At 37.1% G+C, this 17,553-nt stretch overlaps 5 protein-coding genes across 16 annotated transcripts; 3 read left to right on the top strand and 2 right to left on the bottom strand.

The window, feature by feature from the left end:
• Positions 1 to 13: 13 nt before the first annotated feature.
• On the bottom strand, positions 14 to 2,710 carry LOC117127545 (E3 ubiquitin-protein ligase MPSR1-like). Its single transcript, XM_033278138.1, has one exon. The coding sequence runs from the start codon at positions 802 to 804 to the stop codon at positions 211 to 213; it is 594 nt and encodes a 197-aa protein (XP_033134029.1). The 5' UTR covers positions 805 to 2,710; the 3' UTR covers positions 14 to 210.
• Positions 2,711 to 3,013: 303 nt separating this feature from the next.
• Positions 3,014 to 5,406, top strand: LOC103835614 (ATPase ARSA1-like). 10 transcript variants are annotated; one of them, XR_004450554.1, is made up of 8 exons: positions 3,018 to 3,342; positions 3,597 to 3,637; positions 3,747 to 3,822; positions 3,899 to 3,967; positions 4,046 to 4,111; positions 4,184 to 4,258; positions 4,335 to 4,714; positions 4,809 to 5,406. XR_004450554.1 is itself a non-coding variant. In XM_033278139.1 (6 exons), exons 1-6 carry the CDS (start codon positions 3,778 to 3,780, stop codon positions 4,594 to 4,596), a joined length of 357 nt encoding a protein of 118 aa, XP_033134030.1. In that variant the 5' UTR covers positions 3,026 to 3,777; the 3' UTR covers positions 4,597 to 4,715. The 10 variants fall into 10 exon arrangements, 2 of the variants coding, with proteins under 2 accessions (XP_009110039.2, XP_033134030.1); XR_004450555.1 differs by lacking the exon at positions 3,597 to 3,637 and having other exon boundaries at positions 3,033 to 3,208; positions 3,318 to 3,342; XR_004450553.1 differs by having other exon boundaries at positions 3,014 to 3,822; positions 4,335 to 4,541; positions 4,672 to 4,714.
• Positions 5,407 to 8,546: 3,140 nt separating this feature from the next.
• Positions 8,547 to 11,325, top strand: LOC103835615 (cullin-3A). 3 transcript variants are annotated; one of them, XM_009111797.3, is made up of 3 exons: positions 8,547 to 8,832; positions 8,890 to 9,073; positions 9,147 to 11,325. In XM_009111797.3, exons 2-3 carry the CDS (start codon positions 8,913 to 8,915, stop codon positions 11,182 to 11,184), a joined length of 2,199 nt encoding a protein of 732 aa, XP_009110045.1. In that variant the 5' UTR covers positions 8,547 to 8,832; positions 8,890 to 8,912; the 3' UTR covers positions 11,185 to 11,325. The 3 variants fall into 3 exon arrangements, with proteins under 3 accessions (XP_009110045.1, XP_009110043.1, XP_009110042.1); XM_009111795.3 differs by having other exon boundaries at positions 8,547 to 8,828; positions 8,908 to 9,073; XM_009111794.3 differs by having other exon boundaries at positions 8,548 to 8,828.
• A 235-nt stretch (positions 11,326 to 11,560) lies between these two features.
• Positions 11,561 to 13,815, top strand: LOC103835616 (origin of replication complex subunit 6). The gene is made up of 10 exons (XM_009111798.3): positions 11,561 to 12,071; positions 12,165 to 12,211; positions 12,301 to 12,405; positions 12,490 to 12,570; positions 12,695 to 12,806; positions 12,913 to 12,975; positions 13,069 to 13,156; positions 13,239 to 13,303; positions 13,399 to 13,495; positions 13,579 to 13,815. Exons 1-10 carry the CDS (start codon positions 11,952 to 11,954, stop codon positions 13,653 to 13,655), a joined length of 855 nt encoding a protein of 284 aa, XP_009110046.1. The 5' UTR covers positions 11,561 to 11,951; the 3' UTR covers positions 13,656 to 13,815.
• A 278-nt stretch (positions 13,816 to 14,093) lies between these two features.
• On the bottom strand, positions 14,094 to 17,486 carry LOC103835617 (probable methyltransferase PMT2). The gene is made up of 6 exons (XM_009111799.3): positions 17,230 to 17,486; positions 16,288 to 16,932; positions 15,994 to 16,204; positions 14,760 to 15,444; positions 14,607 to 14,684; positions 14,094 to 14,531 (listed from the first exon to the last, which is right to left on the bottom strand). The coding sequence occupies exons 2-6, from the start codon at positions 16,921 to 16,923 to the stop codon at positions 14,306 to 14,308; spliced, it is 1,836 nt and encodes a 611-aa protein (XP_009110047.2). The 5' UTR covers positions 16,924 to 16,932; positions 17,230 to 17,486; the 3' UTR covers positions 14,094 to 14,305.
• Positions 17,487 to 17,553: the final 67 nt, after the last annotated feature.

The following is a 17,553-nucleotide window of genomic DNA, read 5'->3' on the forward strand; positions in this document are numbered from 1 at the left end:
TTGTGTGTGAGAATGCAGTCCAAAACTAAAAAAAAGTTCTTGAAAATCCCTAACTTAAATACATGAAATTCAAGAAACAAGAACCGTAACTCTTCATGGAAGAAATGAAAAAAAAAAGTCACAAGGCTTTCTACAAAAGTTTATTATTATTATTTTTTTGATCAAAACAAAAGTTTATTCAAAACCTTAATTCTAGGAATCAAGAACACATCATGTGCCACCAGATCCAGCAGTGTTACCATCACTGTTTCCACCATCATGACCAGAAGAACTTCTACCAAACATAACCCAAATCTCTCCCCCGTCACTTCTTTTCCTTTCAACCTCATCTCCCTCAATAGGCATCTCGTACCTACAAACAGGACACGACCCATGTAACCCTAACCATTTCTCTATGCATCCTCCATGAAACCTATGCTTACACGGCATCTCCTTCACCGTCTCGTCCGCCTTCCATTCCTCTAAACATATCACACACTCTCCTCCCCAGCCGTCGGTATCAACGACCCTCATCGCATCGATGGAAGCCTTTGACGCTGGAGGATGACCTTCCTCGCGTGACTCAAGTAAGTCTCGTAGCAGAGGATTTAACCCTGATGACTCCTCGAGTACGATCATTCCTTGTGTAAAAGGGTTGACAAGAATGATTCTCTCGCGCCACGAAGCAACGTTGTGGTCTCCATCTGATGATTCTTGATCAGAGAAGAGGAAAGGCAAGAAGAGATATAAATCTCTGTTCCTTGAAAATCTTCGTGAAGCAGATGAGGTCTCCCTTCCAACTTCAGCTTGTTGTTCTGTCGCCATCAGAAACAAAAGAACAGATCTAAGTCTTTTTTTTCCCTCAAATAATTATGAACTGCACCTAAATGATATAAGTTGTGAGACAATGATTGATCTTATCGTCATGTTTATCCATTAGCACATTAGCAGATACCTATGTCACACTTTCTCTGACTTTTTGCTTTGTCGGAAGAATATCAATGTCTTAATTCTCCTTATACCGGAGAGTATATTTAAAAGACGACGAAGGGTCTTTTTGGTATTTGGAGATCAACATTCGATGTGTTGGACGTATTTGAGTATAATCAATATATGCAAGGTGGATAGCCTTAACAAAAGGTTTCACTAGTTTCGAATCTTTTACTTGATGCGACACGAGTCACTCTGAAATATAGAGTGGAGTATGGTGACCATACTATGGTCCTATGACTCCATACCACATGTCAATAAAAAGACATCAAATGATATTTTAGATATACAACTAAACTACATATATAATCTAACATTATGCTAACAAACCAAATCATAACCATATTATCTTTATGTACCTGTGAACACAGACGCAAACCAAAACGCAAGCTGAACAGAAACATGTGCCTTTACGTTTCTGAGTTTTATCAACCGCGGCAGCAGAGAGAGCGTTTGGTCTTGACAAGTCATCTCGGCAAGGCTTTGGTAATGAGCAACCACATAACCATCTTTGCATCCATCACTAATGATCATTTAATTCTATCATTCTCGTAATGAGGCTCCAGTCCATGATTCCTCATGTCAGCAAACCAAAATCAATATGATAAAGACCCAAGTGTTAGAGAAAACAAACAAAGCTTACGGATAATCCCAATCATAAAAGAGCTTTCTACGGTTCACTAGACCATTTATATAAGTAATGGTTTGTAATAGACATCCCTGCATGCCAATCGCCATCAAACTTCTATATCAACATATAGCTGAAAGTAGATCTGTGCATTTTTCACGTTCATTTGTCACACCTTTTTATATATCAATTCCACAAGTGAGACACAGAAGCAGAATAAGCAATGAGTTACCAATTGGTGGGTTGTTCAACCAAACCATTACTATACTTTGATTTCCAGGCTATTGATGTCTGCTAATAAGACTTCATGTGGCTCACACAGCTGAAATGGTGTGGAACATAAGAAAATAAATGTCGCTGCTTGTTTTCCAGCGTGTCATCTTTGAACAGAACCTCCACCTTCAAAGCTTCAAGTCTCCAATATATTTTAACATCTATCTGTATATGCTTGAATGCTTCTCTTTTAATCTTATTTTTCATTCTGTAATTTTAGACTATCCCTAATTCTATCACCTGATGTTTATCAACGTTGTAATTTTCATATTGTCTTCTCCATTTTAATTGTTTGTAGTTGCTTTGAAATTTATAGATTGGTTTGAATGATTTGTGATCCCTTCTAGTTTTTAGTTGTTTGGTCGGATTCAGGTCTGATCTATACAGACACAAACATATTAATACATCAACATTTGATTTGACACAAAAAACATTTATTTCAAACCTCAGATGTTCCTTTACAATCCACTCAAATAGTCAATTTGTAATTAATAAGAAAATGCTATTCTCCCTGTACACTTAACATTTGATATAATAGGAAAACAAATTAAATGGCTAGAAGAGAGATTTCGTTATGAAAATGATCGATCATTAAATTCTCTAAGATAATTACACTAAACCATCTTTAATATGTTTATATTTTTTTAAAAATAAATTAAAAAGATATGATGTACAAATTAAATGGCTAGAAGAGAGATTTTATTATGAAAATAAACGATCACTAAATTTTGTAAGATAATTACATTAAAACCATCGTTAACATGTTTATACCGTTTTATATTAAATGTTTTTCGACTTTCAATGCAAAATTTAGTAATTTTATTTAACAATTTATTTTTTATTTTTTGAAATATGATTAGTATTTTTAAAGGTAATTATGTTTTTATATAGAAAATATACAAAATGAATTGTTTTTTTAATTTGTATGTACAAATTCAAAACAACACTTAAATTGAAACAAGAGTATCTAACTAATACTAAAAGGGATATATGAGCCTCAGTTAGGCCATCCACGTAGGATAAGAAAATCGTCCAATAGGAAACCTGCATTCGGACACGTCAGCACGGCTTTATTAACAAAACGCAGTTTTTCATTTACCGTTCTATAGGCTTCATTTTTGGGCTTTATCTTTTATTTCATTCCAGCCCAATAGCAACAAAACTGATAGTCTTCATCAGTTGCAAACATGTTTTAGGTTCATCTTCCTCTACACTCTGACAAAGACGACCTTCATATACCTTCGCTGACACCAATAATGAAGTCTCCAGAGATTGAGATGCTAGAATAGACGTGAGGGATCTCTTTCTAGGTCTTTAATCGCGACGTTTAATCTTCCGGTATAGTCAATCATCGAAACGTTTCGAGTTACAGATTCGTTTCCTCTTATTGCCTTCTTAACTCCATCAACCACGATCTGACATTAAATGTATCTTTCTCTTCTCCAAGTCGGTGTTTTTAAACCTATAAAAAGGTTAGTTTCCTACCCTTGAAATCATTCTCTGGATCTGTAAAAATAGCAAAGAAAACTTATTTATTGATGATTTATATGTTAGGAATCTCATAAAACTTTCCCTTCCATAACTCTGATTGATAGGGCTTTGTGTCGTTGATTTCTATTTGGATGCTATTATCTGAAATATCAACATTTATTTTTTATGTCTTTCTCTGTGAATTATGTTCTGTTTCAAATAAAAAATCTTATACCTTGGATTTCGTTTGTCAAAGTGCTCGATGCCGTTTCTGATTACCGGGCAAGCTATTGACTGGTACAGTGAATGAAAGGATGAAATCAGATCTCTTTTCTTTTCTACTTTTGTTGGTTTGGGAAAACTTTGTAAATGTCATGGAGATGCGTTGTCCATTTTTTTTTTGTAGTTAGGGAGCTTGAATCTTGAAGATATGCTCAATGCTGCATCACCTGGTATTTGACGAAATATCAGTTATATCCAAGGCACGTATGTTGGGATCCCCTGAAGATGAACTTTATTTTTTTATAACTAATGTTGAGATCTCTGAAGTCTTGACAGGTTCTTCAATTTATGGAGTCACCAGAATACAATAGGTTTACACATATAGTCCTCGATACTGCTCCCACGGTTAGTATATATATATTCTAAGTCTGGAGTATTCCACTTGGTGGATTCTTTTATAATTTTTGAATAGTGTTCTTGCAGGGACATACTTTGCGGCCTCTTTCTCTGTCCAATTTCTATGATTCTTCAATTGGCAAAATAACAAAGGTTTGAGCATTCAGTTTTTTTTTTTTATCCTTTTGTTGTGTTTAGCTTAGCTTAGCTGTATTTGATATTCAGCTCAAGAAGAAGATCACTGCGGCAGCTTTAGCCTTTACGTCTGTCTTTGGCAAAAAGGAGATACAACAAGGACCTGTAAGTATAGGCATTTTCTCTTGAATCAATTCTTTTTTTTTGAATTTTTCTAAAGATTCGTTTTCTTTTGAAACAGTCCAACGAGTTGGACCAACTGAAAGAGAGAATGGAGAAAGTTCTAAATGTTTTCCGTGAAGTGGACACTACTGAGTTTGTCGTTGTAACCATAGCAACATTCTCTTACCTGTTCATAAGATCATTAGTTTACATGTGGTTACTGAGACGCTTAGCTTTATTCTTCTACCCCATTAAGGATAAATTTGAATAGAAGTCGGTCTCTCCTTCTGGCATATTCACTTGGCTATTACCTTTCCTTTTAGGTCATGGCAATAAACTGAGTCTTCGGGATTACATGCATCTTTAAGAAAAGAAAATGTGCCAGTTCACAGGTTTATTGTTAACCAGCTTCTCCCTCATTCTGAATCCGACTGTAAATTTTGCTCAGTGAGACGAAAGGTAAAACTCTAAGTTAATTCTGCAAGCAAACATTTGATTTGAAATAGCCATTTTATATACCTTCAATATGTGATATGGTTGTTGATATTTTCAGGAACAAACGCGTGTGCTCGGACTTATTCAGGACGATACGAAGCATTTGACTAGGGACATTTTGAACACGTGTTGCTACAAAAAGCAGCTTCACGGTTGGTATGAGCTATACAGTGACAACTAAATCTGTCTGAGTGTCAAATGCGTAGCAAATCCGTTCAAGCTACAACTTGGATTCTTCTTTTACTTTTTCTTACAATGTAATATATTTTATCTTTGCATTCAGACATGCATAATAGAAACAAACGCGTAGATATTAAGATGGACTGTTTGTCATTGCAGTGGTAGTTGGCAGAGCACAGTATGTAGAACTGGTAGATGGACCACGTCAGAGTTCATCCGTATTCTATGTAATGCGTTTTCAACTGGTGGATTTGGCACAATCGACATTTTTAACTATACGTAGTAATTCATCTATTATTGATTTTATGTAACATAGACAACACATTTTTGCTTGATTATTCATTGAGAAAGTAAGGAAATAAGTTTGTCTCTCTCTTTGTTAGAGCCAATTCGAGTTGAGCACATTGTGCTTGAAGTGGATGTTTTGTAATAGAGAAATGCATCTTTGATTAGAATAATTTAACTGATTTCCACCATCTTTGTTTACTTTTACAACCAATCCGAATACGTAAAGCTTTCCCTATGATTCTATTATATAAAATTTGGCCGGTTTACTACGTTGAATATAAAATAGCCCTCAAAACGGAGACTGTATACGTTCCTCTAACACTATGCAGCAAAGACAAGTACCTCTTGCACTATATTTACATCTTCAACCAAATTTGCTACAAGAACTTTTTGCTTCAATAGCAAACTGGTAGTATATCCCACCTAGGGTTTGTTTGTGAATGAGTTATACACATTTGATATCATGCGTTTTGATTGGAACCTAAGTTCCACCTAGGGTTTGTAGAAACAATCTTGATAACGGGCAGTTGTCATTGCAAATTTGCAATGATCACTTAAAGTATCAGTTGCACAACAATGAAAGAAAATGAGATGTCTCGGAAGAAGAACTTGAGGAACCGCTTTTGTTTTAATGACAATCAAGTTCTCAATATGTTATTGGAACTTATATTATTATTATTTTTCCCAGCTTTTGGTTTGATACATAGCTTCTTAGATTATGGTTGTTGTATAATCTCTATGACTTTCTCTTATACGTGGCTTAGAAAGTGGTAAAAGAACGAAGAAGCAATCATACTATAACTAGACGAACTAAGTTATTTAATATAACTCATAGGCCACTATAGCAAATAGTTAACGTTATATACATAATTCATGAAAAGGTTGGAGGTTGGATACCCGAGTGATATGTCAAGAAGATGCATACAAACTGTCCAGTTTCCTAAATCTGCAGAACCTGACCTCATCAACCAAAGTGATCACCAGGTGAGTGAAAGTTCTTTTTATTTTGTTGGTTTCTTTATATGAGTTGTGTTTTTTTGGTTTCTTGAACTGCAGCATGCCATACTTAATATGAAAGGAGTACTATGGAGCTAAAGAGACTATAAATATAGAAACTAAAGTTTAATATTTTCTAAATGTTTTTTTAAACATAAAATAATAGTTTGGAACCTTTAGAAAATAATTAACTTTAGTTTTTATATTTTTATTTTCATTTGACATACAAAATATCAAAAAATAGTTTATACAATTTAAAATTTTCTCTAACAAGGTAAATAATAAATTAAACTTCAAATAAAAAATAAATCAAAAATAAAAGATCATTGTAATAAATTGTCAATAACGGAAATAAACAAACACCAAATCACATCAACTAATTTTGGTTCTCTTTACTATCGTTCACTTTATTTTCTTTAGGTGGTATTGTGAAATTTTCATCAAAATCTAAAAACCACAAATATAAAACTGAAAAGGAAAAACCTAACTTCTTAATTGGAAACTTAGAATATAAAACATAATCTAAATACATAATTAAAAACTAAAAAATAAAGTAAAAGTTATTTATTGATTCAACCGGCGGTCAAACCAATATCGAGTTCCGGGTTTTAATGAGTTTTTGCGAATTTCTAAATATTGAGTTTTTCACAAAATCCAAACCAGATTTTTTCTGGATCGCCGGATTTACCGGTTCAACAGCGGATCCGGATGGATTTCAAAACACTGCTGGAAGCCAAAGATATAGCTGACGAACGAGTTCAGCTTCCGGCAAATATGGCTTCCATGTGGCACATCCGGACATGATCTTAACATCATAATATATGATTTCTTAGATTTATAAGAAGAATAACAAAAAATAGTGTATGTATATTGATATCACTTTTCACTGAGACTAAACTAAATATTATGAAACATACTCTATAAATTATTATATGTTTTTCTGTTACTTTTTATATTACTATTGGTAGTATTGATGAATACTTATGAATGATTATAACAACTGTTATTTTCCAACTTTCGGTAGCTAACAAAAATCAATTACAGGGAACTAAATTTATGAATGATTATAACAACTGTTGTTTATATCCCATATGACAATCACAAAAAAAGTATGGAGTATGAAAGCATAAGACAATCAATCAGTAATAAGAAACTCTCCAGAATTTCTCAATAATAAATTTTAATATTTTTTAAATTTTACTAATAACATTTGACAAATATTAAATGAGTTGTTTTTATCAATAGAGTAGAAACTCTTTCATTATTTCGTCATTTTCTTCTCAATTTCATTTTGTTTGTTTTTTTAATTCAGATATTTTGATTTATTATTATTATTGAGATATTTTATAAGAGGTTTACTAATGAACATGTCTTTTCGTTCTCTCTAAAATAAAAGAAAATTATTTGTCTCGACGAGAATAGGTAAATCAGATAAATTAAAGACAACTCATTTTTTTATTCTTTCAAGAAAATCTTTGACTTTTAGTTTTGTCTATATAAGCGATAAAACATTATGAATACAGTTAGCATGTGGTCTAATTAAGTAAAAAACAATAGAGTCCTGAGATAAGCATAGCAAACAATTGTGATTAATTACTATGCTTATGTTTAGTTGTTTACAATCACACTGGGTTTAAAAAGATCATAGTTGTGGAGGTGATACAAGTTCTAGATAATGTTTTTAAACAAGACCCTAACACTGAACCAAACTACCTCCTCTTAGATTACGGTCAACGGTTCGCCAATAATTGTGGAGGTGATACAAGTTTTAGGTAATGTGCCTCAATTCATATAGATTCTAAAAACCATAAATATTTTCTAATACTGTAAATTTGAACTAAATTGTAAATAAAAATTATAAGCTTAGTGATTTAAAGTAAAAAAAAAGAATCAATTGAGATTAACAGTAATTTTTTTCTTTTTTTTCATAGTAACGTAAATATGTAACAGTATATTTTGGATAATAACTAAGATTTAACGAAGTTCTTATTCATTTTACATTTGACCATCGTTCCATACATATTTTAGATAGTAAAATCAATAGATTGTGAGTTTTATTCATATCTAATTCAATTTACTATTTCTATTTTTATAACATAGATGTAGTATATGTGCAATATATATATTAAATACTATGATATTTGTATAATCCCGGGCGTAGCCCGGGTAAAACCTCTAGTTTTCTTAAAAAGTACATGAACTCTATGATAGATATGAAGTTTATTCCTTCATAATATCATTTAAAATTAAAATATCAGTGGGTAAGGTTTGTTTTAACCAAACGTGTCAAAACACAAAACCATACAAAAAATGTCAATTATAGTTATAAACTTATAATAATAATATATACTATATGGTCCGGAAACCCACGAGCAACGGAGAGTCCGCTTCTATTGATTTTGCTTCCGCCCCATCCTTCCTATCAATCTTCAACAAAACCTCCACCTTAAAATCTCTTTCTTCTATATGATCCTTACCAAAAAAAAAAAAATATATCTCTTCTTTGTCCTTCAACTTTTCGTTATTCTAATATTTTCCCCCAAATCTCTTCGCGGACGCCAAGAACACATCCCAAACCCTAATCCGATCGTCTCCCCTTCCCCGATTCTCTCAGGTCAGTCTCCGATCTCCTCGATCTATCGCTCGATTTGATTATTGTGATCGCTCGGATTCAGGTCCGTCTTCGTCTCCAGCCGCTATGAGTAACCAGAAGAAGAGGAATTTCCAGATTGAGGCGTTCAAGCACCGCGTCGTCGTGGATCCCAAGTACGCCGACAAAACCTGGCAGATTCTCGAGCGCGCGATCCACCAGATTTACAATCAAGACGCCAGCGGTCTCAGCTTCGAGGAGCTTTACAGGTCTCCTCTCTCTCTTATCTCTCAGCGTTTCGTATCGTAGATTTGGATTGATTTTGAATCTTTGGCTCTCCAGAAACGCGTACAACATGGTTCTCCACAAGTTCGGCGAGAAGCTCTACACGGGGTTCATCGCCACCATGACTGGTCATCTCAAGGAGAAGGCGAGGCTCATCGAGGCGGCTCAGGGAGGAGCATTTCTCGAGGAGCTCAACAAGAAGTGGAACGAGCACAACAAGGCGTTGGAGATGATACGTGATATCCTCATGTATATGGATAGGACTTACATCGAGAGCACTAAGAAGCCTCATGTTCATCCCATGGGGCTTAGTTTGTGGAGGGATAATGTAGTGCATTCGCCTAAGATACACGCGAGGCTTCTAAACACGCTTCTTGATCTTGTTTACAAGGAGAGGACTGGCGAGGTTATTGACAGGGGGTTGGTGAGGAATGTGACTAAGATGTTTATGGACTTGGGTGAGTCTGTGTATCAGGATGATTTCGAGAAGCCTTTCTTGGAGGCTTCTTCTGAGTTTTACAAGGTTGAGTCTCAGGAGTTTATTGAGAGTTGTGATTGTGGGGATTATTTGAAGAAGGCTGAGAAGCGTCTGACTGAGGAGATAGATAGGGTGGGACACTACTTGGATGCTAAGAGTGAAGACAAGATTACTAGTGTGGTTGAGAGAGAGATGATTGCTAACCACATGCAGAGGCTGGTTCACATGGAGAATTCTGGTCTTGTTAATATGCTGTTGAACGATAAGTATGAGGATTTGGGTAGGATGTACAACTTGTTCCGCAGGGTGACCAATGGTCTTGCTACTGTTAGGGATGTTATGACCTCGCATCTAAGGGAGATGGGGAAGCAACTGGTTACTGATCCGGAGAAGTCAAAGGATCCGGTGGAGTTCGTGCAGCGTTTATTGGATGAGAGGGATAAGTATGATAAGATCATCAGCACTGCGTTTGGCAATGATAAGACGTTTCAGAACGCGTCTAACTCTTCGTTCGAGTATTTCATCAACTTGAATACTCGTTCTCCTGAGTTCATCTCCTTGTTCGTTGATGACAAGCTAAGGAAAGGACTCAAGGGTATCGCAGATGTGGATGTGGAGGTCATCCTTGATAAAGTGATGATGCTGTTCCGCTACTTGCAAGAGAAAGACGTGTTTGAGAAGTACTACAAGCAGCATTTGGCTAAAAGGCTTCTCTCTGGCAAAACCGTGTCGGATGACGCAGAGAAAAGTCTGATAGTGAAACTGAAGACCGAGTGTGGATATCAGTTCACTTCAAAGTTAGAAGGCATGTTCACTGACATGAAGACTTCAGAGGACACAATGCGAGGCTTTTACGGCAGCCACCCTGAGCTTTCAGAAGGACCATCACTTACCGTTCAGGTTCTCACAACTGGTTCTTGGCCCACACAGCCTGCAGTACCTTGTAATCTACCAGCTGAAGTCTCGGTTCTCTGTGAGAAGTTCCGTTCTTATTACCTTGGAACCCATACCGGTAGAAGACTGTCCTGGCAGACTAACATGGGCACAGCAGACATCAAAGCCGTATTTGGAAAGGGTCAGAAACATGAACTGAACGTGTCTACTTTCCAGATGTGTGTCCTCATGCTGTTCAACAACTCAGACCGGCTCAGCTACAAGGAGATCGAACAGGCTACTGAAATCCCCGCACCAGAGCTTAAACGTTGCTTGCAGTCGCTCGCGTGTGTGAAAGGCAAAAACGTGATAAAGAAAGAACCCATGAGCAAAGACATAGGAGAGGATGATTTGTTTGTTGTGAACGACAAGTTCACGAGCAAGTTTTACAAAGTGAAGATTGGAACGGTGGTGGCGCAGAAGGAGACAGAACCGGAGAAGCAAGAGACGAGACAGAGAGTAGAGGAAGACAGGAAGCCTCAGATTGAAGCAGCTATAGTGAGGATCATGAAGTCGAGGAAGATACTGGACCACAACAACATAATAGCGGAAGTGACGAAACAGTTGCAGCCACGGTTCCTGGCTAACCCGACGGAGATAAAGAAGAGGATCGAGTCTCTCATTGAACGTGATTTCTTGGAAAGGGATAATACGGACCGGAAACTTTACCGCTATTTAGCTTGATCAGTTGTATACAACAACAACCAAAAAGACTTCGTCTTTGTTTTATTCTGCTTTGTTTTTTTTTCTGTTGATGTAAAAGCGAACAAACACTGTGTTGATGGCGTTAGTCAAATATACATTCGTTTCCTTTGCTGTGTTTTATTTTGGATATTGATTTATTTACGACATGTTTACTAAGCTCTAAAGTCATGTTTCTTATAAAAACAGGATGTTATATTGGCCGAACCAAGGCTTTTTGGAACCCCATTTACAAGAAGCTTGAGGCATTATTCCTCAAAAAATTTAAATCTGAATTTATTCAAAATTATTAGTAACTTTTTCAGCTAGCTATTTGATGATTGATTTTTAGTCCTGTACTTTATAACCAACTATAAAGTATTATTCTGCTAATAATTGAAACATAAACATATAATCCGCATATAAGTTATAAATAAATTAAAAACTAAATACCTATTTTCTTCATTTTTCTACAATTTTTATTCAGATGACTTTAGTTTAGTCACGTTGATCATAATATGGATGTTATATGGGCCAAACCAAGACCTTCTTAAAGCCCATTTAGGAAAGGCTTGAGCGAAGACAAATTTTCAAGCGCGGCTAAATTTTAGTTAGTCCCGCCAAACATTAGCAACCTTTTTTATCTTTATTTTAAGCTGCAGTTCTCAATTCTCATAAGCTTTATTACCATTGACATCTCTTGAAAATATCTCACTCGGATCTTGTCTTTTTTCTTTTTTTTTATCTCAACAATCACCGGCAATAAAGATATGGATATCTCCAACATAGCTAGAAAGCTTGATCTCTCTAACAACAACCTTGTGGTCCGAAAAGCTGCAGAGATTCGCCGTCTCTGCGACGCTCAGTTCGATTCATCCATCATCGGCGTTGTAAGACAGTTCGATGCTGAATCTACAACTTGATCGATCTCTAATTTTGATTCATTAAATTGGTTTACTTTTATTTGCTTGTATCGATCGCAGGGTGAGATCTGTAAAGCTGTGATATGTCTCGAAATCGCAGCGTCTCGGTAATGTTCGCTAATTGATCATTTTCAATTCATTTTGGGTAACTGTGAAGTAGCTTGCTTTTGCTTAACTCGCACGGAATCTATTACAGGTTGCAGGTTATTTTCGACAGACAAGCGGCGGTTAAGTTGAGTGGCATGTCGGAAAAGGCGTACACCAGATCATTCAATAGCCTCCAAAACGTTATTGGGTTCAAGTGGGTTTCCTTTTCCAGTTTTTCTTTCCACTTTAAGTATAAATATTTCATTGGTTGAGTTGTCTTAATTGATGTGTATTTCAGGATTAAGCTCAATATTAAAGAATTGGCAATTCAATTTGGCTGCGTTAGGATTATCAAATCCGTGCAAACTATACTATCTTCGTAAGATCTCTTCATTATCATCCGATGTCATCATACCATAGATGTTTTGCATGCTATGTGTTTGATCAAATGCCTCATAGAAACTCTTTTTCATGTTCGCTTTTGGTTTGCTCTCTCTTTCTAGTTATAAGGAGAGGTTTCTTGCATCACTACCAGCATCAAGACGAGCTAATGCTGACTTCACTAGACCTGTGTTTACCGCTGCTGCTTTCTATCTTTGTGCTAAGAAGCAGAAGGTAATTTAATACCTCGGTTTTTTTCCTTTTTGGTGGATGTTCTGAGTTACCTTTTTGGGTTGTGTAATGTATCTGAATATCAATCTTTTGTTTTTCTATGTTGCAGCTCAAGGTTGATAAGCTTAGGCTGATCGAGGTTTGTGGAACATCAGAATCTGAGTTCTCTTGTGTGAGTGACATTGTTTTTTTTTCATTCAGACACAATAATGCTTGACTTGATTGCACATGTACTGATTTAGAGCTACATGGATTGATCAAACAGGTCTCAACCTCTATGACAGACCTTTGCTTTGACTGTGTTGGGGTCTCCAAGGAAAAGAAAGATGCAAAGGATGTTAAAGGAAACCGAGGTATGGTTTAATCAACTTATCTTGTCTGGAGATATATATCAATCGATTAAAATAATATGATTATGTGCAACATTCTTCTCAGAGTTGCTTGATGTGTTACCTGGAAAGAGGAGACTAGACGATGGTGGATATTCATCTGATGATGAGGTACTTTTATGGCTATTAACTTCTTTCATGTAATCTATTTGTTCCAAACTTCTGACCGTTTACTGGTACTTACATATGAATTGGTGCTTCTGCAGTCTTCTTGTTACAAAAGACACAAGAAGATGGAGGAGGCTAAGTACGAAGATTGGAAATCAACAGTTGTTGATTCCATCAAGAAGAATCCAGAGAAAGGTGCTTTATACATTCCCTTACAAGAATTGATTTCATTCTATGTTATTATCTTTGTTCCTTATAGGTCTTTGTGTTCCTTTCAGGAGCTAAGAAAGTTATACAGACCAGTCTCAGTTTCTCAATGAAGGATGAAACCAAAGAGTTGCAAGTTGAGTCATAGCCTTTCATAGACAAGACTCAACATCCAGTTCAATTTCTTGATGTTCACACTTTACACTTTACAAGACTCAATTGCTCAATAACAATTTTGTCTAAGCAAATTATAATACATAAATACAAAAAATGTATTAACAATTTATACATTGTGTTCCTTAAACCAACTGCTAAGCATCGGTCAGGTTCGGTTTATTGGTTTCTAGCTAGCAAGTGAATGACCGCCATGATAGTCCTCTTCCTCTACACATGGCAATACTTCATTCAACGGTATATACATCACAGCAAGTTCTTATGCAAACCCATCCACTTTCAGCACCACAAGCTCGTTGTCCCTGCGCTAATGGAGCTTTATACAATAGGTGGTTGAGTCGAAGCTCGTCCATCTAACTGGAGTTGAGAGCCTTGTGTTTAACATGTCTGTATATAGGGAATGCATTATACATTTTAAAGTTCTTAGAGCATAACTCGGTGATGATAAAGTTGAGAATTCAATGATAATACACCAGTTCCAAGTTTTTGGATTGGGAAACAAATATAAACTATTACATTAATAAATAGAGAATACTTAAGAAAAGTGTAACAAAGACGAGAAGTGTAGCTCGAAAGCTCTATCATAAGATCAAAATGTCAGCTCACACCATGAGTAAAGATACTTCAATGAGACGCAGTGGAGTTGGTGACCCAGTACTGCTTCACAGCAATCAAAACCTTCTCATTAACTAAAGGACCATCCTCATGATCAACCAGCTTCGAGTCCCATCTCATTCCAGATATAATCCTCTTCACCTTGATCAATGTATCAACATCGTCCCGGATTATAACCGCTCCTTCTGGACGGAGAATCCTATCCATCTCCAGGAGAATGTCATCCGCATTGCACCTAAAAAGATACACGTTTCATCCATTACCAGTCTCAAAAACCGACAAGTGTTTAAAAAAAAAGACAAACACTTACTTGTTCTTGTAAAGACTAAAGAGGTGGTTCGCATGGATCAAATCATACGTCCTTGGATACGTAGAGAAAGCCTCGCACCTAACAAAACCATCAAGACAAGAAACAATAAGCTTAAGTTGTAAGAAGAAGAGTCTATGTATATCTTCCACCCACCAGTCATGGTAGATTCCAATGAGTCCACGTTCATACACAACACCAAGCCTATTCTTCTCAGCAATGGTCGGGACAACATTCATAACCCAAAGCTTCTGCGATTCGATAGCAGCAGCAAACCCACCAAACCCTGCGTTCATATCCATAATGTTACGGTACCTCCCCGTGTCAAGCAAACCGTTGATTCTCTTATAAGCCTTCACATGTTTCTTCCACTGTCTGTTATCATCCTCATAAGCATCAGCCGTGACGCCAGAGACCGAACCGCTAGAGATCCTAGGAGGCACCGCGTTGAGCCTATCAGGGAAAACCTGAAGCTCACCTCCAGCCACTTCGTCCGAGCTGCTTGTCTCAGGGTAAGGCGTAATGCACGCCTCCATTTTCTTGTACCAGACGTCATCGACGTCATCGGTTTTGCAGAAGTTGGCTCTAGGGTCGTCTTGTCTTGAGCGGCACGCCTCGTCGTTGACTCTCTTCTGCCAGATGGCGATCTCGCCGTGTTCGTACTTCTTCTCCCAACAGAGAAGCTTGGCGGCTTCCTCGATCTTTCTTTGCTCCTCTTCGAGATCCTCCCTGGGACGTTGCCAAGCCTTGTAGTTGATTTTCCAGTTGATTGGGGGACCGGATAGGATCCAGTAGCCGCCGGGTCTGAGCACACGGTCAACTTCCATCAAGTACATCCCATCTGTTAAAACACACCAAAACATTATTAAGAAACTGATCATTTTAGGCATGTTAGTTCAGTTCATTATAGGCATGTTAGTTCGGTTTTCGGTTAGTTCAGTTCAAAAAACATTTTACCGAATTAACCCAAAATAAAATTTGGTTCGATATACAGTTAGTTCGGTTTTTGAAAATCTTATCAAATTTTTTTTATTTCGTTTAGAATTTAGTTGAATTTTGTTAAAATTTCGGATAAATTCAAATAAATTCGGAAAAATACGGTTAATTCGGTTTTTGAAAATCTTATCGAAGTTTTTGATTTCGTTTAGACTTTAGTTGAATTTTGTTAAAATTCCAAATAAATTCAGTTAAGTTCAGATAAATACGGTTGGTTCGGTTTATTTGGTTCAAAATTTGGTTAGTTCGGATTATTGGTATGGACTAGGTATAATATTTAGAAAATTTACCGAATCGAACCAAACTAACCAAATGAAATATTGGTTTGGCGGTTCGGTTCGGTTTCAAAATCCCAGGCCTAATCATTTGGTAAAGAAGTAGAAACTTGTCTTACCATTAGCTCCCCATGGAATCAAACACCTTGAGCAGTGAGCCATGTCGAAAGCCCGTGTTGGGTACGGCAACTTTATGGAGCCAAGAACACCAATAACAGCTGGAACACCTCTCTCTAACGCAAACTGAACCTGAGCCTCGTGTGAATCTCTCGGTGCAAAAGACATTGCACGCACATTCCTACTCCACAAGTACGCTCCCCAACTCGCAACCTACCAAAAAAAACATCTCAACTCAGTTCCAAAAACTAACGAAAAAACATCAAAAGCCTCAAACATAAAGACATTATTATTACCCCACAACCAGTGTCCAAAGCAGTCCTAACAGTCCCATTCTCCATCGGTATAACCGAAGCAAGCTGGTCAATATACTTATCAGCGCCCTGAGGGAACTGAGTCCCACCTCCAGGGAACCTAAACACCTCGCCTTCATACTGAATCCAGTTCTGAATCGCCTTCTCAACAGTCAAGGCCTTATACGGCGCGTTAGCATAAGGAACATAATCTCTACTCTTAGGCCAAGAGAAAGGCGTAACATATCCCTTAGGCGCAGGCACAAGGCAGCGAAGCTTCTCGTTCTCGGGTACACAATGCCTCTCGCGGTAGATCATGCTCTCTCTAGGGAACGTCATCGCGCGCTTCTGGTCGTGGCAGGGCGTGTAGTCGGTGTAACGCGCCGCGCAAGGCTCGAAGGCTTTGACCTTCGCTGAGGAGATGCTTGATTCTCCTGCGTGGTGAGTCTCGAAGTTTAGGCTCGGGACGATGTTGCAGTCGGCTGCGCTGGCGCTGTTGGTCATCTCGAGGGCTATGCTGTCTCCTTTGCCGAACCCGCTACGTTGCCACGCTCCGAGGATGTAGAAGAAGCAGCAGAGGCTGAAGACGATTAAGATCTGAACGGAGCTTCTTGTTTTGTTATCAGACTTGATCGCCATTATTTTGATCTGATAAAACATATAAAGTACGTAAAGACCAGATCCAAATCAAGACAATGATACTAAAGTGATGTCTTCAGGTGGAAGCAAGATGAATCCTTCCTTAATAACGTAATTAAATAAAGATCCGTAAGATTAACGAAAGCATTAAAGAGATCTAGGAGACCGAACACTAACTCTTTAACTAGGATATTTATTGTTAGGGGAATATTAACAGATTATTAAGTAACACCCGATCTGGCGAAAACAAAGAAGACAGGGAACTAGAAGTAGATTTTGTCGGAATGAACAAAAGCAAAAACGTACAGATATAGAATGAATCTGGAGAGATCTGCTGGCTACAATTGGTTAATCAGATGCAAGACTTCCTGAGATTGTTGTCGGTGCGAATGAAACGTGTAAGATAGATAGCTTGTGGAGAAGCCTAGTTTATGAGATATTCAGCATCATCTTCTTTGCCGTGGGATGTGTGTTAAAGCTGGCGAGTTTGTGAATGGAGGAGAAATCTATTTACCCTTTTTAAAACAGAGAGAGAGAAGGGGAAAAGAGTGCAGATCAAAATCGACGACTCGTGTTTTTTCTTTATATATAAATCATTTTAACTTAAAATCGGTGGGATGAATTGTAAAA

The sequence above is a fragment of the Brassica rapa genome, chromosome A08, assembly GCF_000309985.2.
Source record: "Brassica rapa cultivar Chiifu-401-42 chromosome A08, CAAS_Brap_v3.01, whole genome shotgun sequence".
NCBI classification, from domain to species: domain Eukaryota; kingdom Viridiplantae; phylum Streptophyta; class Magnoliopsida; order Brassicales; family Brassicaceae; genus Brassica; species Brassica rapa.

What these genes read in the sequence shown, in the direction of transcription:
- LOC103835616 (XM_009111798.3), top strand. Translation starts at nt 11,952, where the DNA reads ATGGATATCTCCAACATAGCTAGAAAGCTTGATCTCTCTAACAACAAC. An exon ending in CTCGAAATCGCAGCGTCTCG is followed by an intron (nt 12,212 to 12,300) that starts GTAATGTTCGCT and finishes AATCTATTACAG; the next exon opens with GTTGCAGGTTATTTTCGACA. An exon ending in CAGAATCTGAGTTCTCTTGT is followed by an intron (nt 12,976 to 13,068) that starts GTGAGTGACATT and finishes TTGATCAAACAG; the next exon opens with GTCTCAACCTCTATGACAGA.
- LOC103835615 (XM_009111794.3), top strand. Translation starts at nt 8,681, where the DNA reads ATGATCCTTACCAAAAAAAAAAAAATATATCTCTTCTTTGTCCTTCAA. An exon ending in CCCTTCCCCGATTCTCTCAG is followed by an intron (nt 8,829 to 8,889) that starts GTCAGTCTCCGA and finishes GCTCGGATTCAG; the next exon opens with GTCCGTCTTCGTCTCCAGCC. An exon ending in AGCTTCGAGGAGCTTTACAG is followed by an intron (nt 9,074 to 9,146) that starts GTCTCCTCTCTC and finishes TTGGCTCTCCAG; the next exon opens with AAACGCGTACAACATGGTTC.
- LOC103835617 (XM_009111799.3), bottom strand. Translation starts at nt 16,923, where the DNA reads ATGGCGATCAAGTCTGATAACAAAACAAGAAGCTCCGTTCAGATCTTA. An exon ending in GATTCCATGGGGAGCTAATG is followed by an intron (nt 15,445 to 15,993) that starts GTAAGACAAGTT and finishes GTGTTTTAACAG; the next exon opens with ATGGGATGTACTTGATGGAA. An exon ending in ATTGGAATCTACCATGACTG is followed by an intron (nt 14,685 to 14,759) that starts GTGGGTGGAAGA and finishes TGGTTTTGTTAG; the next exon opens with GTGCGAGGCTTTCTCTACGT.
- LOC117127545 (XM_033278138.1), bottom strand. Translation starts at nt 804, where the DNA reads ATGGCGACAGAACAACAAGCTGAAGTTGGAAGGGAGACCTCATCTGCT.
- LOC103835614 (XM_009111791.3), top strand. Translation starts at nt 3,778, where the DNA reads ATGCTGCATCACCTGGTATTTGACGAAATATCAGTTATATCCAAG. An exon ending in AAATATCAGTTATATCCAAG is followed by an intron (nt 3,823 to 3,898) that starts GCACGTATGTTG and finishes AAGTCTTGACAG; the next exon opens with GTTCTTCAATTTATGGAGTC. An exon ending in CAATTGGCAAAATAACAAAG is followed by an intron (nt 4,112 to 4,183) that starts GTTTGAGCATTC and finishes TTTGATATTCAG; the next exon opens with CTCAAGAAGAAGATCACTGC.